The 14,684-nt window shown below is 38.3% G+C and overlaps 1 protein-coding gene across 7 annotated transcripts in view; it reads left to right on the top strand.

Annotated features, from left to right (window-relative positions):
- The window catches only part of DOCK7 (dedicator of cytokinesis 7), a 146,761-nt gene extending 132,514 nt beyond the window's left edge, over positions 1 to 14,247 (top strand). For 4 of the 7 annotated variants that reach the window (XM_081325224.1, XM_081325223.1, XM_081325221.1 and 1 more), the window contains 7 exons: positions 3,187 to 3,312; positions 4,232 to 4,321; positions 8,384 to 8,620; positions 9,959 to 10,102; positions 11,776 to 11,882; positions 12,566 to 12,733; positions 13,826 to 14,247. In XM_081325224.1, coding sequence (XP_081181350.1) covers positions 3,187 to 3,312; positions 4,232 to 4,321; positions 8,384 to 8,620; positions 9,959 to 10,102; positions 11,776 to 11,882; positions 12,566 to 12,733; positions 13,826 to 13,868 — 915 coding nt within the window. In that variant the 3' untranslated portion in view covers positions 13,869 to 14,247. Of the gene's footprint in view, positions 1 to 3,177; positions 3,313 to 4,231; positions 4,322 to 8,383; positions 8,621 to 9,958; positions 10,103 to 11,775; positions 11,883 to 12,565; positions 12,734 to 13,825 lie in introns of all 7 variants that reach the window. The other 3 variants (XM_081325225.1, XM_081325222.1, XM_081325220.1) reach the window with 1 other exon arrangement.
- Positions 14,248 to 14,684: the final 437 nt, after the last annotated feature.

The following is a 14,684-nucleotide window of genomic DNA, read 5'->3' as shown; positions in this document are numbered from 1 at the left end:
AATCTCTCTGCCTTTTTATCTCTCCATGAGTGTGGGTAGAATGAAAAGTAAAAATATAGAAAACATCCTCTTAAATCCTGTTTGATCTTACACTGTAAAATTCATAATTACCTACAAAAACCTTGGGGATACATGAGGACAGAGCCTGATTTGAGAGTGACCAGGTTTTTGCATTTCCACAAGTAATTTACACTTTAAAATGACCCAATGAAATGTATTATTAAAATAGATTTTATTTAAGCCGTACAAATGTTTGGTTTATGCTTTTAGAGAACCACACAAGATAGAAGTGATATTAATGTCCTTTTCTAGTTTGCTTGACCAATTGTTTAATTGGCAGGTCTAAAAACTGCACCTGTGTTCACACTTGCAACCCTGGTGTTCACTTAACAACCATAGGTTCATTTAATGTCCAGGGTGATTTGCTTAATGACCATCATAGAAATGGCCATAAAATCAGGTCCGATTCAACACAGGACGACAATGATTTCCAACAGAAATCATAACCAGTTGCGGTTATAAGTTGAGAACCACCTGTAAAGTTGTTTGACAATTTTAACCTGTAAAAAGTGAAACTTTAGCACATTTTTCAAATTATTCCACATTATAGACTGGCAGACCTTTTCAGAACTGCCATGCCATGGTATGGAAATCCAATTAACCTATTGTTTCTAAACAGCCAGAATTTTTAAAAAAAATATGTGTCTGAAGGTATGCAAAGGGTAGCCTTTATCAGTAAATGCAAATCACTTGATCCTCGCCCCTGATGCTCACATGATGAGTTCTTTGCCTTTTAAGAACTGGACCTGGTTGCATTTGATGGTGATGAAGCCTTATTTTCTAAAACAAGGGTTTCCAAACCTGGCAACTTTTAAGACGCGTGGATTTTACCTGCCAGAATTCCTCAACCAGCCATGCTGGGAGCCAGGAATTCTGGGAATTGGGATCCACAAGTTGCCAAGTTTGGAGATTCCTGTTCCAAAAGGAGGAAGGACACCAATAATCATTGGAAGAATAGGCCGGAATCCAATCTTGAATAGTAATTTAATAATTAATAGTTAAAAGTTTTAATTGTTTGTACGATCGGCTCCTGTACAAAACCACTTTTCCTGGAAGAACCACGGTAGGGTGTTCTTTTCCCCGGAAGCTTTTTGCATATCCCAATCTGAGCATCTTCCTAAAAGATTCTCTGTTCAGCCTAAAGAGCAATAGCGCTTAGATTTATATACTGTTTCACAGTGCTTTACAGCCCCTCTCTAAGCAGTTTACAGAGTCAGCATCTTGCCCCCAACAATCTGGGTCCTCATTTTACCAACTTTGGAAGGACGGAAGGCTGAGTCAGCCTTCTTAAAGCTGGAAATTTAAGTTGGAGGCATGGTTTAACTTTTTTCTTCTCTATTCAACATACTTTGAAACGTAGTCGTGGGACACAAAGTTCAAAATCTCGCTGTGTTGTTCTTTTTTTTTTTAAAGAAAAAGGAGAAAGGTAGTTCACAGAACACAATTGTGCCATGAGAGTCAAGGTGAACATTGGGAGTCCTTTCCTCAGATATATTTTGTTCCAAGTAGTGTGATCTTTTTGTGGGGGAGGAAATTCCGGGATTGGTAACCTTAAATTTGTGCTGCTTTGGGTCTTTTAGTTACATGTTGTCTTTATAAAAGAGTGCCCTTTTTAGTTTTGCTGCTATAAATCAGGGATTAAGCATTCTGGCGCCTTTCCAGATGCCTTCCATTGCAATCCCCTTAATCCGCGGTTAGTATGTCAATGGTCGTGGATTCTGGGTGTTGTAATCTCAATAGTCTGGAAAACAACAGTTGCTATCCTTGGCTTTACTGTTGCTTTCATTAAATGCCCAAGTGAAAGGAACTGCATGGGAACCTATAAAGAACCCACAGGATATTTCCCACCCTATAGAACTCTGCACCCCGTGACCCAAATCCCCTTAGACATGCACATAGTTTTCATGGCACAAAGGCACATACACAAAGGGAGAACTGGCAGGCTTCCTTAAAACTTCCTTAAACCATAACCACTATTCCTATACTACGTAGAGGATAGAGTAGATGACCTATATCCCTTCCAGTGTTAGCAATGCAAATCTCATTACTACAAACAGAAGAATTTCAACTGTCACGGATATTTGAGCTGCAGACACACGGTATGACCTCAGGAACAGTGGTTGGAGGAAGTTTGGTGACAGTGTAACTAAAATCATCTTCCTAAATTGTTTTCATTTCTTCTAGAACGGGGGTAGGCAACCTTGGCTCTTTTATGACCCAAGGTTGCCTACCCCTGTTCTGAAAGATAAAATGATACTTGAGAATAACTCAAGATTGTTATACCATGGCATTCTCCACTCTACATTACATATAGAGCAAGCATCACATATGACACATTGGGATAACACCATGTTCATTGCATAGCCAGGTGGAACTTCTTGAAACCAAGATTGCCGTTTCGATCTTTGGCTATTGTTTTAAGAGAAGTTACAAATAACAGTCATTTCACACTCACAGCACTTCCGTGTTCCTTTTGAGTGCAGCTACATCCATAGCAAACCACAATGGTGCTAAAATGGAAACACACATAATGGCACCATACAAAATGCACCCATTGTGTACTCGCGTCCTTGAGACACAACTAGGTAAATCACAACATTTGCTTGATGGCATCTTTGCGTACGTTTTGTCATTTGCCTCTCTGTCCCTCAAATGCCCATGTTGAGTTGAACTATGTTGAACCTAGTTCATATTAGTGCTTAGACTGCAATGTGCAGATTTATTTTGAAGTTATTCACACTTGTAGAATTTAGAAATGTATCTTCCAATAGTTGTAGAAATAAAAGAAACTTACCCATTCTTAAGGAACCCTCATCAACCGATATTTATATTATCATCTAAATTCAGGCCATTAAAAGTTATTCCATTCTTCCTATGCAGAGCTAAGCCACTGGGTTTTTTTCCTCCAATAATACATGAGATTCCCATAAATCTCATAAGTGTAAATTTTAATTTTGAATTTTGCCTTTGTGCTGTAACTTTTATAAAATATCACTAGTACTTTTGGTTAGTTGATTGGTTGTTGTTATATCCTTGCATGAGGTTGTATTTTAGAGAATTTTTATTTAAAGAATAATATATTTTATATTAAATATCACATAACTTTATATACCTTAGGATGGTAAGCGAATGTTCGGTACGTACTTCCGTGTTGGCTTTTATGGAACTAAATTTGGAGATTTGGATGAACAGGAGTTCATGTACAAGGAGCCAGCTATAACAAAACTTGCTGAAATTTCTCATAGATTAGAGGTGAGATTTCCTGGTTAAGCTTAGACTATTTGCCTATGTTAATAAAGGTTTTAAACTTTTACTTTATTTCTTTTACCGTATTTCAATGAAATTTTAACTATACTAGTTTTAGTAACTTCAGCTCACGTTGTTTTGAAACTCACTTTCATGATCTAGTTGCATTGGAAGTTGGGGGATATATATCAACAAATATTTTTGATTTTAAAAATTCTCCTTATTTGTATACAATAATAACTCACACTTTCCGCCATGCTGATACTTGCTCTCGATAATTCTGTTTTGTCTATATGAGGATTAGCAGTGGGAAAATGAACTTCCTCAGAGCACTTAAAATGCCGAGTCCCTCTCTGAGGAAGATGGGTGGTTCAGAAATGTGAAAAATAAATATAATTCTAAAACGTATTTAAGCCTTTCATTCACGAGTTTAAGGTTGTGTACAAAGCACCTCATTCTGTTTTTCACCACATCAGCAGCACTGTAAGTAGGTTAAACTGAGATTGTGTGAATTAGGATTATGACGTGGAAGCCCTAGGTTCAGATCCATCACCAGCCGTGGTAACTTATCATATTCAGCCCAATATGTCACAGATTTGTTATGGGGATAAAATTGGAGGGAAGAATGCTGTGCATGATAGCTTGAGTCTCTGGTGGAAATCCAGGACATAAATCAGACAAACTATAGTAAATTTATTATTCAGAATGTCATGAGCCGAAAGCATGATAATAATAGAGAATGAGTAATGTTTGAAGCTAGAGAGATAAGAAACAGTGCATTGGGCTTATAGCAGGTACTGTATATTCCAGTTCTAAAGCTGAGAAAAAGTCTGTTGTGATGGGATGGAATGTCTTGTTTTTGCTCAACTTTTGTTTACAATGTTGGCTTCTGTTTAGTTCTTAATATCTTGTTTATCATTTTCAGGGATTTTATGGAGAAAGATTTGGTGAAGATGCTGTTGAGGTTATTAAAGATTCTAACCCTGTTGACAAGTGCAAATTAGATGCGAATAAAGTAAGATATTAATTTATGATCAAGTATTGTGTAGACCTTGTCTCGAACATTTTTCCGTGTGATGTTAGAAATGGCCTAAATCTACCTAACTACTTCGCCCAAGAGAATAAGGATAACAAGTTGTATTTACATTTTCCCTTTCAATCTAGATATGAATAGCATGTTTCAGGAATGAAATTGATCAGGAAGAATAAAGCTCCTCTCTTGTTATACTGCTTCTGCTCTGTCAACATATGTATAGCTCTTAATTATCTTTATTATGTCCAAAGACCACGCAAAATAAAAAGGGTTTAAAAAAAGAAATCACATAATCTTGAGGGCAAACATTCAGAACCAATCAATTGAACAATTAATAGAACAATTAACCAGTGGGACAACCTGCCTCCAGAAGGGGTGAATGCTCCAGCACTGGAAGTTTTTAAGAAGACACTGGACAACCATTTGTCTGAAATGGTATAGGGTTTCCTGCCTGAGCAGGGGGTTGGACTAGAAGACCTCCAAGGTCCCTTGTAACTCTATTATTATTGTTATTGTTGTTATTATATAGTTAAACCTGCCAAAGTAATTACTAAAATAGAATAATAAAAAAGCCAAATATTATTTAATAGGCAAGCTAATCCTAAATAGAAATAGACTGGATAAACTCAAGATAAAACTAGAACTGTTACAAAATTACCCTCTATAAAATATATTCAAACATGCATAAAACAGGAAAATATTGATTTATAAAAGAAGGACTGTAAAATCTCTTACAAAAATCAGAATGCATAGAGGTGGTCCTCAACTTTCAACCACAATTGAGCCCCAAATCTCTGTTGCTAAGCAAGGCAATTGTTAAATGAGTTTCGCCCTATTTTACAACCTTTTTTGCTACACTTGTTTAGTAAATCACTTTTAAGTGAATTGTGTAGTCATCTGGCTTCTCCTTTCCCCCCCATCCCCCCCCCCCCCGGGACTTTGCTTTTGGAAGCCAATTAAGAAGGTTGCAAATGATGATCTCATGACTCTGGGGTAGTATAGCTGTCATAAATACATGCCAGTTGCCAAGCACCCAAATTTTGATTTACATGACCCTGGGGATGCTGCAGTGAATCATAAGTGTGAAAATGGTTCTAATTGGAGGATCACCTGTACTTGTAAAAAAAAACACAGTTATATTCCAGAAAAGTTATTACAGAGGCGCTTAGAAGAGAAGTAAGGGGGAAAACATTCTGAGGGGGAGGAAAAAACACAATTATGGTGACAATATAATAATAATAATAATAATAATAATAATAATAATAATAATAATAATAATAATAATAATAATAATAATAATAATAATAATAAGAAGAAGAAGAAGAAGAAGAAGAAGAAGAAGAAGAAGAAGAAGAAGTTGGAAGGGAGCTTGGAGGTCATCTAGTCCAACCCCCTGCTCAGGCAGGAAATCCTATACCATTTCAGACAAGTGGATGGCCGGTCTCTTCTTAAAAACTTCCAGTGTTGGAGCATTCACCACTTCTGGAGGCAGGTTGTTCCACTGGTTAATTGTTCTGTCAGGAAGTTTCTCCTTAGTTCTAGGTTGCTTCTCTCCTTGACTAGTTTCCATCCGTTGCTTCTTGTCCTGCTTTCAGGTGCTTTGGAGAATAGCTTGACTCCCTCTTCTTTCTGGCAGCCCCTGAGATATTGGCATACTGCTATCATGTCACCCCTCACCCTTCTCTTCATTAAACTACACATACCCAATTCCAGCAGCCGTTCCTTATATGTTTTAGCCTCCAGTCCCCCAATCATCTTTGTTGCCCTTCTCTGAACCATTTCTAGAGTCTCGACATCTTTTTTACATTGTGGTGACCAAAACTGGATGCAGTATTCCAGGTGTGGCCTTACTAAGGCATTGTAAAGTGGTATTAGTACTTCACGCGATCTTGATTCTATCCCTCTGTTAATGCAGCCTAGCACTGTGTTGGCTTTTTTGGCAGCTGCAGCACACTGCTGGCTCATATTTAAGTGATTGTCCACTAGGACTCCGAGATCCCTCTCACAGTTGCTACTATTGAGCAAGGTACCACCTATACTATACCTGTGCATTTGATTTTTCCTGCCTAAATGTAGAACCTTACTTTTTTCACAATTGAACTTCATTTTGTTAGATAGTGCCCAGTGTTCGAGTCTGTCCAGATCCTCCTGTATCTTAAGCCTATCTTCTGGAGGATCCAATATCTTCCTCTACATGCCACCACACAAAATGTTGCTATATTTTACCTTATGATGGAGCTCTTTCCAGAGCATAGGAAAGATGCACCGAAATGGCCCAGGAAGTCCACTAGCGGTGGTCTAATAGAGGTACTTCCATCAGAGCTATAATATTCTCAGCAAGCAGCACATGCTCAGTTGTTCCTTCCGCTTCATCCTCCACCATTGTTCCTGGCTAGGGGAATTGTGTTTATATTTCTCTTCTAGCACAGCTGAAGGGAAGACACTTCCATTGCCAGGGGAAAGGCTCTTTTGTGAAGTACGAAGCAGGTTTTAGAACAGGGGAGTCTAACCTTGGCAAATTTTAAGACTTGTGGACTTCACAGAATTCCCCAGCCAGCACGAACATCCTTTATACATTGCTCCCTGGTAATGTAGGGGCTCTGACTAGATCAGTTTGGCACTTCACATCCCTACAAATCTGGCAGAGGTTGCCAGACCATAAACCCTCTTGAATGCTTCTTGAGGAGAAAGTCAATATATCTGTAATTTGTTGACAAGGAAGTTCATCCAGAAAGCCTTATCTGACAGCCCTTCGGCAAGTCAGTGAAATTTAAGAACCAGACCCTGCCCTCTATTTTCATTATACATGATTCAAGGCAGAAAGATATATTAGATGCCTCACAACACCCTGAAATCCCACCCTGAGGAATTTGGACTGGATTTGTCCCGGAGGAATAATGTACAGTTGTGGAAGATTCTGGTATGGTTGTGTGAAAACACATTTGCCCCTTTTTGGTCCTGTGAATGTTTGTAGATTTTTGTTCTTGAATCAAAAATTTCATGTGAAACTTCCTGATACAGGAAAGGAGTCTGATTGAACAAATGACACGGTTTGGCACATGTTTCATTTATTTCATAAAACAAAGTTATCCAACCTGGGCCTAGTGTGAAAAAGTAATCATCCCGTAACTGCAACTTCTATAAACATCTATACAGGTACTCCTCAACTTACAACCATTTAGTGACTGCTTAAAGTTACAATGCCATTGGAAAAAAATGAGTTATGACCATTTTTCACACTTACGATCACTGCAGCATCTCCGTGGTCACGTGATCAAAATTTGGTCATTTGGCAACTGGCTCATATTTATGACTGTTGTAGTGTCCTGGGGTCATGTGATTATCTTCTGCAACCGTCTATCAAGCGAAGTCAATGGGAAAACCAGATTCACTTAACCTCGTGTTATTAACTGAACAACTATAATGGTTCACTTAACAACTGTGGCAAGAAAGGTCATATATGAGGCAAAACTCGCATAACAACTGCTGCTTAGTATCAGAGATTTTGGACTCAGTTGTGACTGTAAGTTGAGGACTACCTGTAATTATAGCAGTGAGGAATGGGTCAGCTTGCTGCAGCCCCAGGATCACTCACTGTGGGACAATTTAATCATTCTATTTAATTATTTCAAATAAATTAAAAAAGCAAAAATGTTTTAATTTTTGCCCTTCACATTTCATCCCGCCCCTCCTATTGCATCCTTTCTTTAATCATTCTGTTTCACCATTTCTTTGATATTAGTGTAACTTTTGTGCCGCAACGAGTTGTCCTGTGGCGGGTTGGCCATGGCGAGTTGTCATATAGCAGTGAAAGACTTTGTATTATTGTCTCATCAGTTCCTTGTGTCATTATGTGTGAATTTTGGCCTGTGCCTCCATGGCAAACCATTTCGGTATAGGAATCCTTTAAAAACAACCGTGAACTGCTAGTTTCAGAACCTGCCATGTGGGAAAGGGCTTCTTCCAGCACTAATAGAACCTCCCATTTCTATGATCAGTTATGTTCTAACGTTTTATTGCTGTCAATCTGTTTTCCTTCCTCAGGCTTATATACAAATCACTTACGTTGAGCCCTATTTCGATACTTACGAAATGAAGGACAGGATAACTTATTTTGACAAAAACTACAATTTGCGGCGATTCATGTATTGTACCCCGTTCACGTTGGATGGCAGAGCTCATGGGGAGTTGCACGAACAGTTCAAAAGGAAGACTATCCTGACCACATCACACGCTTTTCCTTACATTAAGACAAGGATAAACGTCATTCACAAGGAAGAAGTAAGTCTTGTACTTCCTTATACTCTGCCTTTAAGAGATGAAAAGGCTGGGTGAATGAAGGAAATGGACAATGTGCCTAGTGCTGCAATATTTTCACACAACTTTTAATTTGTAACACTTAAGAACGTTCAAGTTATTTTTAATTTGGCAGCATCTCCATGAGTCTTTGATAAAACAGCTTATGCTTTTGTTCGTCACAAAATTCTGCTGCTGCTATTATTAACATAGATTTATGTGACTGTTGAATAAACAAGCACCCTTGTTTATTTATAGAAGCTTATAATTTAAAGTATGGTGAAGGAGATGAAGTAGAAGAAAGAGTGAAGTGAAAAAATGCACTGTATCTGTTTGAGTCTTAAATTAATGGCCCGTAGTCCCATTTCATTTCTTAAAAAAACATAATTGAAAGTCCCCATGTAGACAGTCTTCTGAGGGAAACATGTTTTCTCCACAAAACAGGTGTTTCATTTTCAGTGGGAATCTCTCTGCCATTTTGCTTTGTAGTTCTCAGGAAAAAAAATATCCTTCCGCATCAAAGTATGCTTCTCAAATTACTAATTCATGTGTTGACTTTGTAGCCATCTTTCACAAATAAAATCTTTTCTGCTTCATTATTATTATCATCATCCTCCCTAAGTTGTGAACTAATTAGATCCACATATCATACTAAGTAATGTTTATGTTGGTTTTGGCTTTGTACTGTAGGTGAACCCATACACTGTGTGCTTTAGCAATAGCGCTTAGCAATAGCAATGAGACTTACACACCACTTCATAGTGCTTTACAGCTTTACAGCCTTCTCTCTGACGAGTCTTAATTTGACCAACCTTGGAAGGATAGAAGGCTTGAACTGCTGGCAGTCGGCAGAGTCTGCAATACTGCATTCTAACCACTACACCACCACGGCTCTTATCTTTAGGTTGTGTGCATGAACCCCGATAACTATGGAGTATTCTGCAAAATGTGGTTAAAATATACCACAGTTGACCATAGTGTGTGAATCTTGGCATCATCAATCAGTAATTAGGGTCCATTACCCAGTAATTTTTTTTAACAGCCTATTTTTCAGATTGTTCACGCTTTCTACTGCAGAAAGCTAGTATAGGGCATTAGAAAATTAGTTGAAATGTTAAGATTGGCTCCTGGGGCATTTGGTAGCAGTGGCCACCTGTTTTAGTATAACCGGCTGGTATCCTTCTGCTCTAATTTTTTAGTATTTATTTGCACTGGGCAATGGAGGGGGAGCATCCGAATGTTTTCTGCCCTTATTTAGAAAAATAAAATGTCTGTAAATTTTCTTCACACTTTTTGCATCTCCCTGGGTCTTTGTTTTGTTAGATAATTTTGACACCAATCGAAGTGGCCATTGAGGACATGCAGAAAAAAACCCAAGAATTGGCTTTTGCAACCCATCAAGATCCAGCCGACCCAAAGATGCTCCAAATGGTGCTTCAGGGCTCAGTAGGCACCACTGTAAATCAGGTAAGAAGACAGAGTATCATAAAGCACACAACGATTTGGGTAGTTAAAAGTTGAGAGTATGCTGTTAAATACAAGTCTTTATTTCGAGGGCTACAGGGAGGACTTTAAAAGGCATGTAGTATAATAGGTAGTCCTCGAGGTACGACCAAGGTTGAGCCCCAGATTTATCTTGCTAAGTGAAACCTTTGCTCAGTGAGCTTTTGCCCCATTTTACGACTTTCCTTGCCACATTTGTAAAGTAAATCACTGCAGTTGTTAAGTTAGTCGCACGGTTGTTAAGCTAATCTGGCTTCCCCATTGACTTTGCTTGTCGCAAAAGGTGATCATATGACCCCGGGACACTGCAACTGTCAAAGTTGCCAAGCATCTGAATTTTAATCATGAGACCATGGTGATGCTTCAATGGTTGTAAAGTGTGAAAAACGGTCATAAGTCACTTTTCCCAGTGCCGTTGTAACTTTGAACACTCACTAAACGAACTGTTGTAAGTTGAGGACTACCTGTATCAGATGTCTTCCTGTTAGCATACATGGAAGTGAAAAGAATGGATAATTTTATATCATAGGATGACTTACGTACTGGCACCTGAATTTATAAGAAACGAGCATGCACAATTATTATTATTATTATTATTATTATTATTATTATTATTATTATTATTATTATTATTATTAAATTCCATTTATATCCCGCCCTTCTCCGAAGACTCAGGGCGGCTTACAAGCTTAGTAGTAGCCTTCATTCTATGTATATGCCTGCTTATTAGGGCTTTCACACACACCCCAAACGGCATTATTACAAAGTCAGCTTAATTGCCCCCAACAATCTGGGTCCTCATTTTACCTACCTCGGAAGGATGGAAGGCTGAGTCAACCTTGAGCCTGGTGGGATGCGAACCTGCACTAATTGCAGGCAGCTGGTGTTACTTAAGGAGGCATTAGCCCACTGCTCCACCAAGGCTCTTATGATTGGCAAAGGGGGAAGTAAAATTTCAGCTCTGTTCCTCCCTAAAGATCCACAATCATCCAGATCCAGTTGGCCCCCACTCTGCTGTTGTTTACAAGAGATAGGAAAACCTGGTCCTTTGCCCAGGCCTTTAGCAAGGGAGAATGAGAGCCTCTCACTTCATCGTGCTTGCCATTTTTTTAAATTTTTCTAATGTTTTATTGTAATTTGTTTGTTGTGACCTGCTCAGAATCTTTGAGAGTTGGGCAACATACCCAGATCAACCGAAAGATGAAGTCAACGTTGTGGGCTGATGAATTCTGGGAGTTGAAGTCCACAGGTTGTAAAGGGGTCAAGAGTTGCTCATTCCTACTGTAATGAGAGTTATAGTGCCAGTTATATAACTAAGAAGTGTATTTATGAATTAGGTTTACTGGTTTTATATTCTGGCTTTATTTATTTTTGCAATGTTGCAGATAGCTCAAGGTTGTAGCTTTAGTTGCTTAGCCTCATACAACTGAAGTGGCATAATTCTAAATGTAAACACCTCAAATTAGCCCCCAAATACTATCTTTTTCAATATATTAAAGGCAAATTTACTCCTTGATGTGATGTGGTTTTTGTGTTGCTGGTCTGAGGGCTTTTGATGTATAAGGTTAAAGAAATTCTACATTTTATTAAAATATTTCGTGTCCATACAATTATTTTGACCTTTTTTTTCCATTAAGGGACCGCTGGAGGTTGCACAAGTATTTTTATCTGAAATACCCAATGATCCTAAACTCTTCCGCCACCATAATAAACTTCGGCTTTGTTTCAAAGACTTTACAAAAAGGTATTGTGTGATTTGTTATAAAGATCTGTACTTTTTCCCCCCTTCGGTTAGCACAGGGGTAGGCAACCTCGGCTCTTCAACTCCCAGAAGTCCACGAGTCATAAAAGAGCCGAGGTTGCCTACCCCTGGGTTAGCAAAAACAAATCTTTTGGGTGCTCATTTCTATGTCTCTTGTGCTATTTTGAGTCCCTTTCCACTTTTCGGTATAATGGATAGGAGATACTTTCTTAATACAATCCAATACAATTTTGAGAAATCACTGAAATGTTATTCTTTTTTTAATGAAAAAGCAGTCATCTTTATATTTGAGACAATGCTACCTATTTAACATTTGTAAAATGTTGTGGAGGCCAGACATTTAGCATAGACAGTAAATTGGTTTTATTTTTTTCAAAAAAGCTCTCCATATTAGAAAAAAAAGAAAATGTCCACAATTACTTGGTAGCAAGTGTGCCAAAATATAGAGAAAACCACAGTGCTGAAAAACCAGCTTCAACAGTACAGTACAACTACCCGCCAAAATCAAGCTGCATTGATTTTATGTGAAATGGACTTTCAATTTAAGGCGTAGTTAGCATTATCTAGGAACTTAAGGATGAACAAAGATAAATTGACATGTTTAATTATCATCTAATACGTTTATGATCATTTGCTCACTTAAAATGCTTTGTATTGTGTTCTAGATGTGAGGACGCACTACGCAAAAACAAAAGCTTGATTGGTCCGGACCAAAAAGAGTATCAGCGGGAACTTGAAAGAAATTATCATCGTCTCAAAGAAGCCCTTCAGCCCTTGATAAATAGAAAAATACCCCAATTGTACAAGGCTGTTCTACCTGCTGCTTGTCACAGGTCATTCTAATATAACATTTCTCACTTTTCCCCAAAGGCCTCCTGAATGGAAAAAAAAAATCCACCGTAACTATAGAGGTGGCCCTTGACTTATGACCACAATTTCCACTGCTAAGCCAGACAGTTGTTAAATGAGTCACAGCCTATTTTACCACCTTTTTGCCATAGTTGTTAAGTGGATCACTGCAGTTGTTAAGCGAATCATGTGATTGTTAAGCTTTGCTAGTTTGGAAGCCTGTTGGGAAAGTCACAAAAGGCAATCACATGACCCTGCAATTGTCATAAATATATGCCAGTTGCCAAGCGCCCAAACTTTGATCACATGACTGCGAGGATGCTGTGGCATTCCTAAGTGCGAGGAACGACTTTGAACAGTCACTAAACAAATGAGTGTTAAATCTAGGACTACTCGTATTACATATTGACTGGCTCAAAGCCTGGCTGTCTTTTTCCATCTACTCGCAACTTTGCTGCTGACTTCCAACAATCCAATTTAGTGAGAAAGTTAGCAGGAAGTTGCAAATCCCAGGTGGCTCACAAATAGACCAGCAGACAGATAGGTTGCTCCTGATAGGTGGGAGAAGGAGCATGGGAGTGTGCAGCACGCACTTGGGAAGAATATGCTTGGGAAGGGTGCCCGAGTGGCCAGGGAGATGCAGCATGAGCGCAGAGCGGCTAGGGTAGGACGCAAAGGTGAGAAAGACGTAACCGAGCAACTTGCGAAACTTCCCTGTCAACTTTCCCATTGACTTTGCTGGTGGGAAGCTGGCAGGAAAGGTTGCAAACGGCAATCGCATGACTGTGGGACACTGCAAAAGAGTCATTAAGTGTGAGCCGGTTGCAAAGACCCAGATTGGGATCATGTGACCTCAGAGGTGGTGAGACAGTTGGAACTTTGAAGGACTTGTTCAGTGCTGTCATAACTTTGTTGGAACTTAACCAAGGGCTACTTGGGGGGGGGGGGGGCAAATGTTCTATAGAAGAAACACTTTCTGCAACAGATTGTTATTCAATTGGCAAGAAATAAAACTTGATTCTGTGGTTTTAAGTTGTAGTAGCTCATTTCACGTTTTTTTTCCCCCCACTCTCCAGAGATTCCTTCAGCAGAATGAGCCTTCGAAAAATGGACATATAAGCACCCCAGAAGGGACTTAAAAAGTTTTAAGGTACTGAAAAGGCAGTTTCAGTGTTATCGACACCAGGAAATTTGTGGAATTTTGCTCTGGGCAGCTAACTTGCATGGGAGCATTAAGTGGCCAAATCTTTTCTCCTGGAAAATGTACTTTTAAAAGTCTGTTTTTGTAAAATCTATTGCAACAGTATGAAAGTATTTTTTAAAACTTTTCTTTTTTTAATATTCAAAGGTACTCTGAATTCATCAAGCTTATTTATAGCATTCTGTAACGTGATTTTTTTAGTCTGTATATTTAATTTATAATAGCATTTGAAAAAGCAAACGATTTTAATATAGTGTTTGTTTATATTAATGGTACTATTAAATATTTGAAAGTTTCCACTTTATTTCATGCTTTTCTTATTCATCTCCATGTGCAAAGTTTTTAAAAATATGGACAGGTATTGCTGAAAAGAATGCTTTCTATTGTAAATTTACTCTTTATATATGCATGATTATTACATCTGAGCTTAAAATTACTAGGGTAGCTTGGAGCTCTATGTTTTTAGTATAAATTTGTACTTTCTAATACTGTTTGGAGCCGCTGTAAATAAAACAGGTTTGACTAAAAGGTGAAAACATAACTTAAAAATTCATCTTATCCCCCATCTCAGCTAAAGTGTTTTATGCTAGGGTTCTTTTTAAAACAGAACACTGGATTGAAAGGATGAAGTGAACTAAAGTGAGATTGAAAAGTTAATCATATACTATCATACCATATCCACATTCTAGCTAAATTTATTTTTCTTCACTGTAAAGTTATTACCAACTTTTATT

Source organism: Vipera berus (genome assembly GCF_964194415.1).
Source record: "Vipera berus genome assembly, chromosome: 3".
NCBI lineage: Eukaryota > Metazoa > Chordata > Lepidosauria > Squamata > Viperidae > Vipera > Vipera berus.
The sequence above is the reverse complement of the archived record's forward strand: the minus strand, read 5'-3'. Positions and strand labels throughout refer to the sequence as shown.